The sequence below is a fragment of the Crocuta crocuta genome, unplaced genomic scaffold (assembly GCF_008692635.1).
Source record: "Crocuta crocuta isolate KB4526 unplaced genomic scaffold, BGI_CrCroc_1.0 scaffold125, whole genome shotgun sequence".
NCBI classification, from domain to species: Eukaryota; Metazoa; Chordata; class Mammalia; order Carnivora; family Hyaenidae; genus Crocuta; species Crocuta crocuta.
This window is the reverse complement of record NW_027531143.1, coordinates 8,213,041-8,229,316: the sequence shown is the minus strand read 5'-3', so window position 1 is coordinate 8,229,316 and position 16,276 is coordinate 8,213,041. Positions and strand designations below refer to the sequence as shown.

At 38.0% G+C, this 16,276-nt stretch overlaps 1 protein-coding gene across 2 annotated transcripts in view; it reads left to right on the top strand.

Moving 5' to 3' along the window:
* Nucleotides 1-258: 258 nt before the first annotated feature.
* Nucleotides 259-16,276, top strand: part of SYDE2 (synapse defective Rho GTPase homolog 2) — a 52,348-nt gene continuing 36,330 nt past the window's right edge. The window contains exons 1-2 of one of the 2 annotated variants that reach the window (XM_077771116.1): nucleotides 259-1,040; nucleotides 11,446-12,129. In XM_077771116.1, coding sequence (XP_077627242.1) covers nucleotides 293-1,040; nucleotides 11,446-12,129 — 1,432 coding nt within the window. In that variant the 5' untranslated portion in view covers nucleotides 259-292. The remainder of the gene's footprint in view (nucleotides 1,041-11,445; nucleotides 12,130-16,276) is intronic. The other variant, XM_077771115.1, reaches the window with a different exon arrangement.

Here is a 16,276-nt window from a genome sequence, read left to right as displayed (position 1 = left end):
CGTGCACTGGTGGCAATAGGGACGGTGGCGTAGGCGACGGGGGTGGCAGCTAGGAGGGCACTTTCTCTTTCTCCCAAACTTTGCAGGCTTCCAGCCCCGATTCCCCTTCCTGCTCGTTTTTNCCCTGCCCAGCGGCTCCCAGTCAGCGCCCGCGCCTGAGGGGGCGGAGGCGGAGCGGTGGCCCCCGCCTCCCCCGGCGGCGGGCTCCTCCCCGGGGGCGGAGGGCGGCCGCCAGGAGCCAGGCAGGCTGCAGACCCAGTTGCGAGAGGCCTATTATCTGCTGATCCGGGCCATGCACGACCTGCCCCCTGACTCGGGCGCGCGGCGGGGCGACAGGGGTTGGGCGGATCGCGGCTGCCCTGTGGGAGCCCGGGCTCTGGGCCAGCCGCCTTCCCCCTGCGGCGCTGCGGACCGCCGAGCCTGCCCCCGAGCCTGGCAGCGGGGAGGCGGTGGCCGCCCTTGGCAGCAGGTGTCCCCGCCCCGGTCTCCTCCGAGGGAGTCGGGGGGAGGCCGCCCGCGGACTCCTCGGATGCGGCTGTCCTGCAGCAGAAGCCTCGAGAGCCTCCGGGTGGGTGCCAAGCCTCCTCCTTTCCAGCGGTGGCTGAGCGACAGCTGGATCAGGTGCGGCGCGCGCGGGGACCTGGACGAGCCCCCGCCACGTGGAGGCGGGATGGACGGCTGGAGCGGAGGCAGCGCCTCGGCCGCGGTTCCCTCCGGCCGCTTGACTCCCTGCTCCGAGGACCCCGGCCGCTCCTCGGGAAGCCCCTTCAGGGACCGTGCGGGGTCGGCGATGGTACGCGGCGGCAAGGGAGACGGCCAGGAGGGGCTCCCCTTCCTCAGGCCTCCTGCGGTGACAGTCAAGAAGCTGCAGAAGTGGATGTACAAAGGACGTCTGCTCTCCCTGGGAATGAAGGGGCGCTCCCGGGGGACACCCCCCAAAATCTCGGGAGCGCAGGCGAACTCTCCAAATCTGGGCGCTTTGAAAATGCGTGAAAACCAAGTCCTTTCCGTGCCTCCAGACCAAAGAATTACGCTCACAGGTAGGATACTTTGCAATCAGAGTGCTAACACCTTGAACCTTAATGTTTACCATCTGGGCTTCTGTCTCAAGAGACGAGACTAAGGTCTGTTTTTGCAGACAGGTACGTGCCGGTGCCAAAGTAAGTGACACGTAAGTGGCAGCAGAATGCACCAGATTACTTAGTATAATGCATTTGCTCGTTTTGCCTTTTTTTTCTTTTTCTTTTTTAAAAGACAGCGGCAAGAGGAACTGGGGGTTATTCTTTTTTCTTCTCTAAACCGCTGTGCCTGCTTCTAAGTACTACACTGAGTAAAGGTTAAGTTCACCACACGCTTTTTGTATAGAGTTGGGCGGTGCTGCCTTCATTTTTATTCTTTGTGGCTCTAGGCAAATCCGTAGACTTTGTGGAGTTTGTGAATTTGAATTTGATTCAAGGGAGACTTTATGGGCTTCATAAATTGTCATTTTACTCATTACACGTTTTTCCCCCCATCTCTCTCCCAGGTGCCGGTGCACACAACACACACAAACACACACACACACTCACACACAAACCCAAAAACAAACCAAAATACACACNTAGTTTATTGTCAGGTTGGTTTCCATATAACACCCGGTGCTCATCCAGGGCACCAGTATTTTAGTCAAGAGAAAGATGCCTGGTACTTCTAAGAAAGTGCAGACATTTAAAGTCATTTGTGAACTTAAGTCTATTTGTTAATTATGTTGTCAGTAGTAAAAATTCATTTCTGAAAGAAGTACAGTGCTTTCAAACAGAGTCCAAAACAATGTGATCCTTTCAACTACAATCTTAAATATAAGAGTTTTAGTGAACATAAAGACGTGTATGTCATTAATTTGAAAAATATTAAGTGATATGTAAAAAGTATTCACAGCACTTGGCATTTTCTCTGGTAAGAATTACAAATCCTCCAGGACTGGGTTTATACATTCTAACTTTGTTTAACCAATATATACAAGCAAGCTGTGGGGAGAAACAAAGTTCACAAAACTTGTAATCACATAGTGAGGGCAAATGAAATGATTCGTTTAATGCATATACATACTTGAAAAGGTTTTTTTTTAGTCCATAAATCTCTAATCCACATCTGTAAGATTTTTTCCTCCACTTTGTTCCATTTCTTAAAAAATATTTTTAATGTTTATTCATTTTGGAGAGAGAGAGATAGAGCACTAGCGGGGGAGACGCAGAGAGGGAGACACAGAATCTGAAACAGGCTCCAGGCTCTGGGCTATCAGCACAGAGCCCGACGCGAGGCTGAAACCCATGAACTGTGAGACCATGACCTGGGTCAAAGTTGGATGCTTAACCAACTGAGCCACACAGGTGCCCCAGATTTATTCCATTTCTTTTAAATAAAGGATAACAGAATGTACACTTTTTTTTTGTAAAGGGAGGTATGCTTGATGCTAAATTCATATTTTAAAAATATGTGTTTGCAGGAGTAAAGTATTTGCAATCTTTATGTTTTATTGCTACTATATCTTTACTTTCCATGATCTTGGTTTAGTTAACTCTTTGTAAGATCATTAAATTTCAGCCATAACAAAAATCTGCATAAAATTTTAGTCAATTTTTTTTTACCCTTTTGTTGCAAAGGTTAAACATTTACTATTGGATGGCTTTAAGACCCTCAGTTATAGTGTAAATAAACATTCAAGGATTAAAAAAAAATAAATGTAATAATGCTTAAGAATGAATTTGTTGATTCTTTGAGAAACTAATTAAATTGAAGTCACTGTAAAATAAAATGAAACAGAATTACTAGGTGATAGTATTTTAGATATTTTACAAGAAATCTAAGCAAATGGTTGAACAATTTCTGATTTAAATAACTTTCTCAGATGTTATGTCCTTTCAAGTCATCTTTTTTTTTTTAATGTTTATTTATTTTTGAGACAGAGAGCGTGAGCTGGGGAGGGGCAGAGAGAGAGGGAGATACAGAATGTGAAACAGGCTCCAGGCTCTGAGCTGTCAGCACAGAGCCCAATGTGGGGCCCGAACCCATGGACCGCGAGATCATGACCTGAGCTGAAGTTGGACGCTTAATGACTGAGCCACCCAGGTGCCCCTCAAATCATCTTTTAAGAAAGATAAAAATAACTTGTGTAATGTTTACATACCTAGTATAGATTTGGAGTGTTAATCTTGATTTTTTTTTTTAAGTCTTTTTCATGAAGGTTAGTTGAACTTATCAAAACCATTCTGGATACTTTATGTGGTTCTCATAATCCCACTGCATATCCCTCTCTTCCCCCATGACATCTATCATTTAAAAACAACAAAAGAACCAGGGGTCAAGTAGTTTACCCAAGGTGATTCAAACTAATATTATTTGGTTTGTATATATTAGTGTAGGGATTCAGACTATTCTATGGATGCAGACTCAGGCCTCAATGACTCTGAAACCCCTATTTATAGAAGGTTAAACACATGCTAAAGTTCTTTAGAAGCCTGATCTATTTAATTATATTAAGTTGCTTGGATTGAGAAGATGAATGGAACTTCAACAAGGTTTAGAGGGTAGGTAACTACCTCAGAGTTGCAGAGAAGATGGGGAAGTTCTCATCCTTTTTTTTTTTTTAACGTTCATTTATTTATTTTGAGAGAGAGAGAGTGCTCTTGAGCAGAGAAGGGGCAGAGAGAGAGGGAGAGAGAGAATCCCAAGCAGGCTTTTCGCCTTCAGGGCAGAACCCCACAATGGGTGGAGATGGGAATTGGGGCTCAACCTCAGGAAGGATGAGAGCACCACCTGAAATGAAATCAAGAGTCCCAGGCTTCACCCTGAGAGCCACCCAAATGGCCTATTAAGATAACTTTTATTTTTATTTTTTTAATGTTTTTTATTTTTTTCTGAGAGAGGGAGAGAGAGAGAGACAGCATGAACAGAGCAGAGTCAGAGAGAGAAGGAGACACAGAATCCAAAGTAGGTTCCAGGCTCTGAGCTAGCTATCAGCAGAAAGCCCGACGTGGGGCTTGAACCCACAAACCGTGAGATCATGACCTGGGCTGAAGTCAGACACTTAACCGACTGAGCCACCCAGGCGCCCCAAGATAATTTTTAAATCAATATATCTATTTTAGGAGCACCTGGGTGTCAGTCAGTTAAGTGTCTGACTCTGGATTTTGGCTTAGGTCATGATCTCCCTGTTCATGGATTGAGTCCTGCCTTGGGCTCTTTGCAGGTAGTGAAGAAACTGCTTGGGATTCTCTCTCTTTCTCCCTCTCTCTTTTTCTCTTTCTCTCTCTCTACCCCTCCCTTCCTCTTTGTCCCTCTCCCTCCCTGCCCCTCCCCCACTCCTGCTCGCTCTCTCACTCTCTTTTCAAAATAAATAAACTTACATATTTATTTTAAACCTTTACCTTTAATGTTTAGTTCAGATTGATGTTACCTGGATTCTATTTTTTAACATCTTTTCCAGATTCTTTTATTTTTTTATTAAAAAGGTTTTTTTTAATGTGTATTTTTGAGAGAGAGACAAAGCGTGAGCAGGGAAGGGACAGAGAGAGAGAGGGAGACACAGAATCCAAAGCAGGCTCTGAACTGTCTGCACAGAGCCTGACGTGGGGCTCGAACTCACAAACTGCAAAATCGTGACCTGAGCTGAAGTCAGAAGCTTAACCGAGCCACCCAAGCACCCCTAAATCATGTTTTTTAAAAAATTAATTGGGCAGTCCAGATAAAGTAGTACATTCTAGATTGTATAAAGATGTTAAAAATCCAAAAGGTTTATGTCACACTTTCTATTTAGTATTATTCATAAGAATATTTTCTTTCAAGATGAAGTTACAGAATTTATAACAGAATAACTATATAATGAGATGGAGATATCTAGTAGTCTACCTAATATTTAGGTATTTTGGACCACATACAATTATTTTTAAATGATTCAGATTAGTTTTAAATTCATTTTGGAAGCCAAAATGATGTTATGTTTTGATTTCTGGCTCCTACTAAGAACCTCTAACACTTTAGATAGTATAATAATGCCAGTGATTTGGTGCTTTGGGTGTATAGTGTTCACAGATTGGCCAATTTGTACTTAATTGAGATGATTATTTAAGAAATCTAAGGTCATTACGCATGGTAAATATTGTCAAGTTTCTGCAAGCCGTAGATTACAAAGGAATTTTAATCTATTTGCCAACTATACTTCATTAAAAGTCTTTATAAATATCTTTAATTAGCATATAGTACTCAGAAATAAATTCAAAGGCACCAGGTGAACTATTTCAGCCTTTTATTGCCTTAAAAAATAATTGCCTTACTTTGATTCTACTTTTGCTGCTACACAATCTATGAAAGAAAAAAAAATAGGGCATGTAACTTGTTAGTATTTTGTCTAAAAATTTTAGGCAGTTCTTTTAAAATAGTATTAACTGGTGTGATCTTATGCATTATACTTTAAGTTAGGTTGAGATTTATAATGCAGATTCTCCTCTATTCTATTTCCTGAAGTATTTGTAGCTCTAATTTCTATTTTTTTTAAATGTTTATTTTTGAGAGACAGAGCATGAGTGGGGGAGGGGCAGAGAGAGAGGGAGACACAGAATCCTAAACAGTCTCTGAGCTGTCAGCACAGAGCCCAAGGCAGGGCTCAAACTCACCAACTGCAAGATCATAACCTGAGCCAAAGTTGGATGCTTAACTGACTGAGCCACCCAGGCACTCCTGTAGCTCTAATTTCTTATCTTTATGATCTATATGATCTTTATGAATTCTTTCAACAAATTCTTTTATGCATTAGCCCTATTCACGATTAGTAGCAATTGGCATGTAATGTTTGACTGTCTTCTAATTTTAAATCCCTCCCTGAGAAATTCTGCCACTGTGGCCCTGGAAGCAGGTCCAGTTTCCCTTTTTTTTTTTTTTTTTTTTTTTTTGGAAGAGTGCCATGGAACATTGGAGTTGCTGGTGGCAGGAAAACTCTGAGAATGACAAATTCAGCAGAAAATAGAGTGTTGATTTGAAAGTTCTACATTTCTAAGTGGAGTTTTCTTTTTTGAGAATCACTAAGGTTATTTTTTAGACCTTTGCCACCCAAAGTGTGGTTATGGAGCAGTGCTTTTCAAACTCTGAAAATATGGTTAAAATGTGGATTTATAGGTGTGGAGTGTGGGACCTGAGATTCTGCATTTTAACAAACTCCCAGTATAGATGCAGCTGTTTGGTATGTACTTTGAGTTGTAAGGTTCTAGAGTTCCCAGTGCCTCAATCACCTATCTTGATACATTTGTTAAAGTTTTGAAGAAGCATTCTACTTTATTCTGATACTTGACACTTATACTACATTCAATTGGAACAAAGCAGTTGAGCTCTTTCAGCATCAGTTTTATTATGTGTACATTTATACTTACTACTTACATGTGACAAGTTTAAGCAGTTCCCTTCATATTGGTCTTGTACCAATAAATATGAAATGGTGGAATATACTAGAGGAGTGTACTCTATGCTGGTTAACAGAAGAGAGCTTCCAGTTGTCTGATCAGACCCCATCACTTACCAGCCTTGTGACGTTGAGCATGGTCCTCAGCACTGCATAGTCTCAGCCCTCAGGTTGCTGTGAGGATGAAAAAAGATGATCTGTTTGGTACCATGCTTGGTGCCTAGTTAGCTGTTACCAAGAGAAAGGCAATCAGGCTTTGTGAGAATACTACCTTACCCACATCATTAGGATTCTGGATAGAGCGTGAAATGATCAGAAGTTAAGAGTACTGCCTTGAAGAACACTGGGAATCGGGCTAGCACACACCCCTTTAGGGACGCTTACTTATTCTGCGTGCGTGTGCNCAGCCCTCAGGTTGCTGTGAGGATGAAAAAAGATGATCTGTTTGGTACCATGCTTGGTGCCTAGTTAGCTGTTACCAAGAGAAAGGCAATCAGGCTTTGTGAGAATACTACCTTACCCACATCATTAGGATTCTGGATAGAGCGTGAAATGATCAGAAGTTAAGAGTACTGCCTTGAAGAACACTGGGAATCGGGCAAGCACACACCCCTTTAGGGACGCTTACTTATTCTGCGTGTGTGTGTGTGTGTGTGTGTGTGTGTGTGTCTTTGTCTTGCTCTTCCCTCTTACTTTTGTGGAACTGAGTCTCAGAGTTTTCTTCTCTACTGTCCCTAAAAGCTGGCACACAGCTTTTTTTCTTAAGGGTTTTGTTGCTGATCACAGGGAGGAAATATAAAAGATAGAAGAATAATTTACTTCTTTTTCATTGTACCCATCTCCCCATTTAGATATATCTGGAAAAGAGAAAGGCATGTATATAAACACTCATGCATAAAACTAAGGCTTACATTTATTCTAGTCATTTCATCTGGGCTTCCAGGTTTGACTCTAAGCAGGGTTGCTTGTATTTATTTAAACTCTAATACAATGCTGTAAGAATACTTTCATTTAGGATTTTTTAGAGAGAAGTAAGCAAAAGCAACAGAGTTTGTTTCTGCAGTAGGGCTTTTTTAAGTGATGAAAAGATGTCTGTATATACTGTACAATTTTAATGAAGCTTGAAATCCATAATTTCTCAGTTTGCTGATGATTTTGAGCTGGGGTACTAGTTTAATGTTTAATAATATATGTCATTTAAATTATTATGAAATAATAGTTGAGGACACAAAATTGGCTTGAATAGTTCACTATTATGTAGAGTATTTTTCTGAGTGAGAAACTTAGTTGCCACTTCTGCATTCTCTTACAGATTTTCAAAGTAAAATGATTTTAATTAGTCATTTCATTAATTATACCACAACATGTGTAATTATAAGAGAATAAAGACATTTTTTGACGTGCAACTTTGCATACTTATTTTGATATTGTTTTTACTTGTATTTTCTTTCAGTGTGTGTGTGTGTGTGTGTGTGTGTGTGTGAACATAGCTGTAGATAAAGCTAACAGGAACTGAAGGTAATTTAAATTTATGCCAATAGTAGGGTTTAACATTAATTTTAGCATAAAAGGGAATAAATGGAAGATTGCAGATAGCCTTCTGTGTAATTTACATTCATATGCACCTGTTTAGTTACCTGAGATAAAAATGAAACGTTTAAAATTCTTTTTTTTTTATTTTTTTTAATGTTTTATTTATTTCTAGGAGAGAGAGAGAGAGAGAGACAGCATGAGCAGGGGAGGGTCCGAGAGAGAGGGAGATACAGCCTCTGAAATAGGCTCCAGGCTCTGAGCTGGCAGTCAGCACAGAGCCCGACGCGGGGGCTCGAACCCACGAACCGCGAGATCATGACCTAAGTGAAAGTCGGACGCTTAACCGACTAAGCCACCCAGGCGCCCCTAAAATTCTTTATATATAATTGCTCAAGTAAAACTTGGTGTCCTGAATGTGTTGCTTATATTCAGTTTTAATAAATGAATGAATTTGGCCTTTTTCAGAAATCATAATAATGTACCTATTTATCTCTAAATTTTAACTTCAGTATCATAGTATATTGAATTATTTAGCAATAGCAATAAGACTATTTGGTGTCAAGTTTTTGTGGTTTGTAGTTTCATGAAAAATAGTTGCATGGCATCTCATGGTATAATTTTTCCTTTTAATATTACACATTCATTAAATACTTGTATCAATTTGCTTAAATAAGGGATGCTAGTAGCTTTGTTTTTGTCATTGCAGTTCCTTGGAGTGTAGTACAAGTAGAAGCATGTTTATTTCTTTAAAGTGTATGTCAAGAAACTCGATAGGACTCAAAATTATTTAACTGTATAAAATTTTGGATCTGTTGAGAGACATCTGAGAAAAAGATAAAATAATATGTGATCCCTAGCCATCGTGAGTTATATAATTTTATACTTCTGGCTTCAAATTTATAATTGTGTAAAAATTACAAATCATATCCCATGACCATCTGAAATGCTATTAAATAATATGGGATTTGGGCTTAAATGTGAAATAGATTTGGATTTTAGTACACTTGGCAAAAAGATGTGGCCACTAAAAACCCAGAAGACCCAGTGATTCCAGAGTTTGTGTTGATTTTCAACTCTTAATTCAGTCCTTTAATTTTCAAGGAGATAGAACCAAAGAAAGACTTGAATCCTTGTATTTTTCATTAATTAAATTAAGCTTAATTAGTTCAAGATGTTTATCGAATATTTGTTACATGTGTGCATGTTAAATCCTGGAGGGTAGAGGTGTGTATCTCTTAAGTAGCCCAAGTGTACTGCTACACACTTTGGAGTTATAAGAGTTTATTTTGAGTACTGCTTCTTCCATTTATGAACAAGGTGATCTTGGGCAAGTTACTTGACTTTTCTGAGTTATATAGTTTTCACGATATTTCCAACATTGTCTCAATCCTTACCAGCAGCCACCCTGTAAGATAAACTGGATTGATATTATCACCATGTTTGGAAAGGCTTGCCTATTTCCCTACTTTTGCTGGGTAACAGGGCATAGGGGAGACAGGTTAAGAACATGAATTTTAGGATTAAATTGACTTAAATTTGAGTACTACAGCCAGCACCTTGACCATATTCCTCATTATTTTTTTTATTTTTATTTTTTGGCTTATGGAACATTGTTGTGGAGGTGAAGGGCTTTCTTACTGCTTTATCTCTCATTCCTGGCACATAATAGGTACTCAAAAAATATTTGTTGAGTAATTAGAGGTCTGGCATAGTAGACATTCATGGGAACTTTCTTCCCTTTTGATTCCTAGTCCATTCCTGCCTCTGGAACTAGTTGAACTTGGAATCCAGTTTGTGTTTGAGGTATTTTTAAAAATTATTATTAACTTTTTAAAAATTAATCTACATGGTTGGGTAATATTTAGGATAAAAAAACAGCTTTACATTTTTTAAGGGATTTTTTTTCAGTAGAGGAAGGTTACTAAAAGCCTTAATTATCCATGAACCTAATTTTGTGGTTGTTTCTAAGCTCCTCATAGTTTGATGTGTTTTTATTACTCTGTTACTAGGCTTTTATATTTTATTTGCTATATTACTGAGATGAATCAACCACATATACACTTAAAGTAGCATGATTATAATTCCATAATTTAGAAACCTGACATGATCTTGAGCTTTTAGAAATGTGGTTTTGTTTTTAACTTTCTATGCCTAGTGAACTAGTGTTATGGTATATATTTAGTTTATTGACTCTTACTGAAGCCTGCTTTATGCAGTTCTTTGGATGTGCAAAAAATTTTCCTCTCTATGTGGAATTGTTGTTACATGTACATTTTTCTCTAAAAATCTTATCACATTACATTAACACAAACACATATTAAGTATTTGATGACCCTCATTGGACCATTGGACTATGAATTCCTTAATTTATTTTTTTTTTTTTTTTTTTTTTTGAGAGAGAGAGTGAGAGCACATGAATGGGGGAAGGGCAGAGGAAGAGACAAGAGAGAGAATCTTAAGTAGGCTCCACACCTAGCACAGAGTCAGACTCAGGGCTGGATCAGTTGAGCATCTGACTCTTGATTTTGGCTCAGGTCATGATCTCAGAGTCATGGAATCCAGCTTGTATCAGGCTCTGCATTGAGCATGGAACCTGCTTAAGATTTTCTCTCTCTTTCTCTCTCTCTCTCTCACTCTTCCCTTCTCCCCTGCTTGTACTCTCTCTCTCTCTGTCTCTCCAATAAAATTAAAAAATTTAATAAGAAAGATTATTCAAAATATGAATTAAAGCATACTGTGTACAAAGCATTCTATATAAGCTTTTTATAAAGTATGTTTTGCGTGGGGTACATCTTTGTTAGCCCTATCATGTTTATAAAAATAATCTCAGAGTTTTTTCCTTTTCTTAGAATTCTTATGTCACTTTTATTAGTAGTCTAAATAATAAAAATTATTTTTAGGTGAAAAAGCTACAATGTTTCTTGTTTCATTTTAGTCTCCAAGAGTGTAATACTACTTTTCTTTCTTTTTATCCTTTTAAAAAAAGTATTTTTTCTTTTTTCTTTTTTTTAATTTAAATTTTAGTTAACATATAGTGCAATATTGATTGCAGGAAGAGAATGCAGTGATTCATCACTTATATACAACACCCAGTGCTATCACAACAAGTGCCCGTCTAGCCAGTCTCCCACCCACCTCCTACTGCCTACCCATAGTTTGTTCTTGGTCATTAAGAGTCTCTTCTGGTTTGTCTCCCTCTCTTCTCTTCCCCTCCCCCCCCAATATGTTCATCTATTTTGTTTCTTAAATTACACATATGAGTGAAATCATGGTATCTGTCTTTCTCTGTTTGACTTATTTCACTCAGCATAATACATTCTCGCTCCATCTATTTCATTGAAAATGGCTAGATTTCATTCTTTTTGGATGGCTGAGTAATATTCCATTGTTTAAAATAGTATCTTAATAACTGATCTCAAGTGCCCTGTTTTTCCTGGTATATTAGGCATTACATTTTACTTTCTTCTTTTTCTTTGAAACAGATTTATTTGAAAATGTCTATGGGTCTTCAGTGAAGAAAAGAGAACTTGAAGATCTTAAGGATAATATTGGATTCAGAAGTCATAAGCCACTTAATAGCATCACCGTGTCAAAGAAACGCAATTGGCTGTATCAGAGTACTCTGAGATCTTTTAACTTAGAAGAAGAAAATAAGACATGCCAAGACATAAGTCCTTTATCCATCTCACCTAAACATCAGTTATCACGGCCTTTCCTCAAATCATCTGAAGAATATTGTACATATGTGGTGTGTAATGCTACAAATTCTTCAATATCAAGAAATTGTTCTTTAGACTTTAATGAGGAAAATGATGCAGATGATGAAGGAGAAATATGGTACAACCCCATTCCTGAGGATGATGACTTTGGTATATCAAATGCCTTGAGTTTTGGTGAGGCAGACCCTGCTGTTCTGAAGTTTCCTGCTGTTAGCTTGAGAGTATTGTCTGGTCCTGACCTAGCGAAAGCCCAACAGTACACTGAGGGCTTGCTGTACTCTTCAGAACACAGAGGCAATGTTCAGACGTCACAGTCAAATGAAGTGAATCCTATTGAGTCCATCCACTCCACAGAGCTTGTGCAGCAGTGCAAACAAGGGCTTGGACACAAGACACAAGAAGGAATAATGGTAGAGGAGAGCCTCATGTTGAAATCTCCTTTTGCAGGTAAAGATGATCACACGTTTGCCTTTCTTCTTCTTCCATTCTTCAGTTCTTTGATAGTAGCTAAAACTAAATATATGTGTCTATTATAGCAATGTACTTTTCCTTACATAGTGTGTTTTCATAAAAATAAAGAAAAATTCAAAAACATTTACAAATATTTGTATATAGATGATGGTTTAATTATCCTGTCACAGACTTGATTTTGTAAGGGTTAAAGAAAGAATGGAATCATGAGGCATGGAAGAGAAATATATATATATATGTATGTATGTATATATACATATATATGTATATATGTATGTATATGTGTATATATATATATTTTATGTTTATATTTGAGAGGCAGACAGTGCTCAAGTTGGGGAGGGGCAGAGAGAGAGGGGGAGACATGGAATCTGAAGCAGGCTTCAGGCTCTGAGCTGTCAGCACAGAGCCCGATGCGTGGCTCGAACTCATGAACCATGAGATTCTGACCTGAGCTGAAGTTGGATGCTTAACCAACTGAGCCACCCAGGTGCCCTGAGAAAGATATATTCTTTAGAGAGGTAAAAGTAAAGACCTTGCTAATAGGTGCTAAAATAGTTAGGAACCTAGAAAGGAAATAATTGAAGTTTGATGCATATTGGTTGCATCATATGAAATTGCTGATATTTGACAGTTTTTGATCTGCAGAAGAGTATATGAAATAGTTCAACCTAATGGTTTTTTTTCTTCCTTGATTGCCTTGAATTTTTGATGTGCTTCTTTTAAAATTTGATCCCAGACACACTAGGAAACAGCATAGATCATATTTAGTTGCAAATATCAAATGTTGACTAGAAAGCAGTTCTGTTTTATATCAAGTCATTTTAATTTATAAAATTTCAAATAATACAGAATATTCAAAGATGGTGGCATATAGCAGGTGTTGTCAGTACCTTGTCCATATCCCTTGGGATTTATTATTTATTTAGATGGAACAAACCTATATCCAAACATCAGTATCAGCATCTCTGCTTGAGGATTCTGGAAGGAGTGTTACAGAATTTTTCTGCAGGGAAGCCTGGGAATGCCTCTCAACCAGTGATTGTTGGAGTGCCCCCCAACCAGAGTTGGTGTAGGACTGCCTCAGCTCTCTCTGCCCTGGGTGTCATAATGCTACATCGTTTCCCAGAGTTTTCTTCTGAGGTTGAGCATCAGTTGCCCATTAGTAGTAACACGCTTGATTGTTCTAGGATTTGCCCCTGAATTTTCTTACTTCGTGCTGATAATTCTATACTTTACAAATAAACTACTTGGATTTGAATCCTTTTCTCGGGAATATATGTGGAGGTGGAATAAATGTTACATGATAAGAGAAAAAGTGAGTTAAATAATGGTGTGTACTGTATGATGTCAGTTTTGAAAGAAACACTGAAAAGTTTTACTAGAAATGTTAAGTATTGCTCCCACACCCCCACTGCTGTGTTGGGATTGAAGGTAAATGGAGAATTTTGTGGGTAGGGCACCTGGGTAGCTCAGTCAGTTAAGCATTGGACTCTTGATTCTGGCTCAGGTCATGGTCTCATGGTTGTTAAGATCAAGCCCCTCACTGGGCTTGCACTGATAGCACAGAGCCTGCTTTTTTAAATTAAAAAAAAAAAAATTTGTGCCTGTGCCTTTCTAATTGTAGACTGTTTTTTCAGGAGAATTTGTGGNTTTTTTTTTTTTTTGTAAGCTGGATGGAGAGAGGAATAAATGCTATATGAAATAATAGTTTGGAACACAGCCTGTGATTAGAGAGTGGTAGGGAAGCTTGCAGGAATATGGTAGAGAGTGATGGTTCAAATGGTATAGGAAAGGTAAGAGGACATAAGAGCACGAGCAAAGTTAGAAAGCCAGTGTCTCTAAAGTTAAACATATTTTAAATTACTGTCTTCAGACTGTATTATGTTATGTTTGTGGGAAATTGTGAACCTAGAAAGACTAACAGATATTTATAAAAACAAAACTTGAAAGTGTTTATGTCATTTATGTCTCCTTTCTCACTGTTAGCCTTCTTTTTAACATCTTATTAAAACATAATAAGCACAGTCCTAAGTTGACTAAAGGAAATATTTAGACAGTTTATATGTCATCATTCTGTTTTAGTGTGATCAGCAAAGTTACCTAAAGTGATCTGTTTTCTTTAGTAGTATTAACAGAGAGCTTTTGAGGGGCGCCTGGGTGGCTCAATCAGTTAAGCATCTGACTATTGATTTTGGCTCAGGCCATGATCTCAGCGTTGTGAGATTGAACCCCACGCTAAGCACAGAGACTGCTTAGGATTCTCTCTCTCCCTCCCCCTCTCACTCTTCTGTGCACACACATGCTTTCTCTTAAATAAACATTAAAAAAAAAGCACACAAAAAAACAGAGAGCTGTTGAGAAATAGGCAAGGAGAATGGTTAAATTTTGAAATAATTTTCTGATCAAGCTAAGGAAAGCTTGAGTATATTTAATATCACTGATGATTTTTTAATCATTCTAACACAATTATGGCTTGTTTTTTATTAAGTCCCATATGTATCTTTTATCTAGTTGCAATCATAGCAGTCTGTTTTTGGTGTTTTTGTTTTGTTTAGTTGGAGAGAGGGAGAGCATGCCCCTTCCCCCACACCTTGGTGTACAGGAGAGGGGCAGAGGGAGAGGAAGAGAGAGAATTCCAGCATGAAGCCTGACTTGGGGCTCAATCATGACCTGAGCCAAAATCAAGAGTCAGTTGTTTAACTGACTGAGGTCCCCAGGTGCCCCTGTTTTTGGTTTTTGATATTTTCACTTGATGTCTTCATCTTGTATTGTTACATGTAGATTAACATTGTTGTTTACCAATTTTATAGTATTTAATTGGGTTGATGTGCCCTAATCTATTTGACTGGTTATGTTGGATGTTAATAGATTATTTCCACTACTAGTGGAGTGATCATCATCATGATCTGTTTTGCTTTATTAGGATTAGTTACTGATATCATTACTGGGTTTTTATGGCTGGTAATTACTATAGGTAATTCCTACATTATTTTTTAAAAGGTTTACCAATTTACAGGCAACTAACGGTCGGTTAATTCATTTATTCTATAAACACTCAATTTCTGCTGTGTGCCAGTTACTGTTCTAGGTGCTGAAGAAATGTGTCAGTTTCACTTGATTCTACCCTGGTTTATGGATTTATAAAGATTTTCATTTTGTACCTTCCCTGTATATCTAGTCTGTACTTTGATTAGTATAATTTTGCTTTAATTTTAAGCAATTATTGAATTCGGTAATATTTCAGCTCTTGGATTTTATAAAAGCAAAGCATTTTTATTTTAATAAATTCAGTCTTGTCTGAAGTAGAAATTGCTAACATACACAGAATTTCATTTTAATAATTAAGGACTTCAGTAAGAATATTTAATATATGATATATAAAAGAAATCCAAATGTTAAATTAACTCCTTAATACTTTAGTAAAACCTCGAGCAATTTAATATGCTGGGTAGCTTTTCAAGCCATGACAAAATAGATTGTAGACTACAGCAAGACTCTGATTACTATAGAATGTTCTAGGCCAGTAAACCAATAGAATTGTACTACAATTTACAGTACAAGGGAATGCTTTGTCTAGTTTATCAAATACTCTATTTCTTATTAGTTACTTACCAGAAAAGCCCAGCAGGCATACTTAAAATAGTCCTTTCTCTGTAAAGAAACCACTTCTTTGTCATTTGGGTACATAAAGAGGGGTGGAGGGAGATTATATTAATACTGTAAAAGAAAGGTCATTTTATCTATTGATTTCTGAAATGAATTAATACTTTCTTTGTCATTTTAATTGTGAAATGTAGCATTTCATAGAGTAGCCTCTGATATTAGGGTTCTTAGAGATCTTTATAAGGAATAGTTAGAGGAAGTATGAAAAATTAATTTAAATTTTAAATAATTTAAATCATAGATTGTTTCATCATTCTTTCTTTAAGTAAGCTCTAGGCCCAACCCTGAGATCAAGAGTCACATGTTCTACTGAGTCAGGTACCCCTAAATTGTTTCTTTAAAGAAACAGTTTAAACTTATATACTAATAGATTTTAGACGATATTTTCATTTTGCTTTATTAGTTTAAACACTTAAATAGAAACAGTTTCAAATTTTAAAATAAAATTGATTAGTCA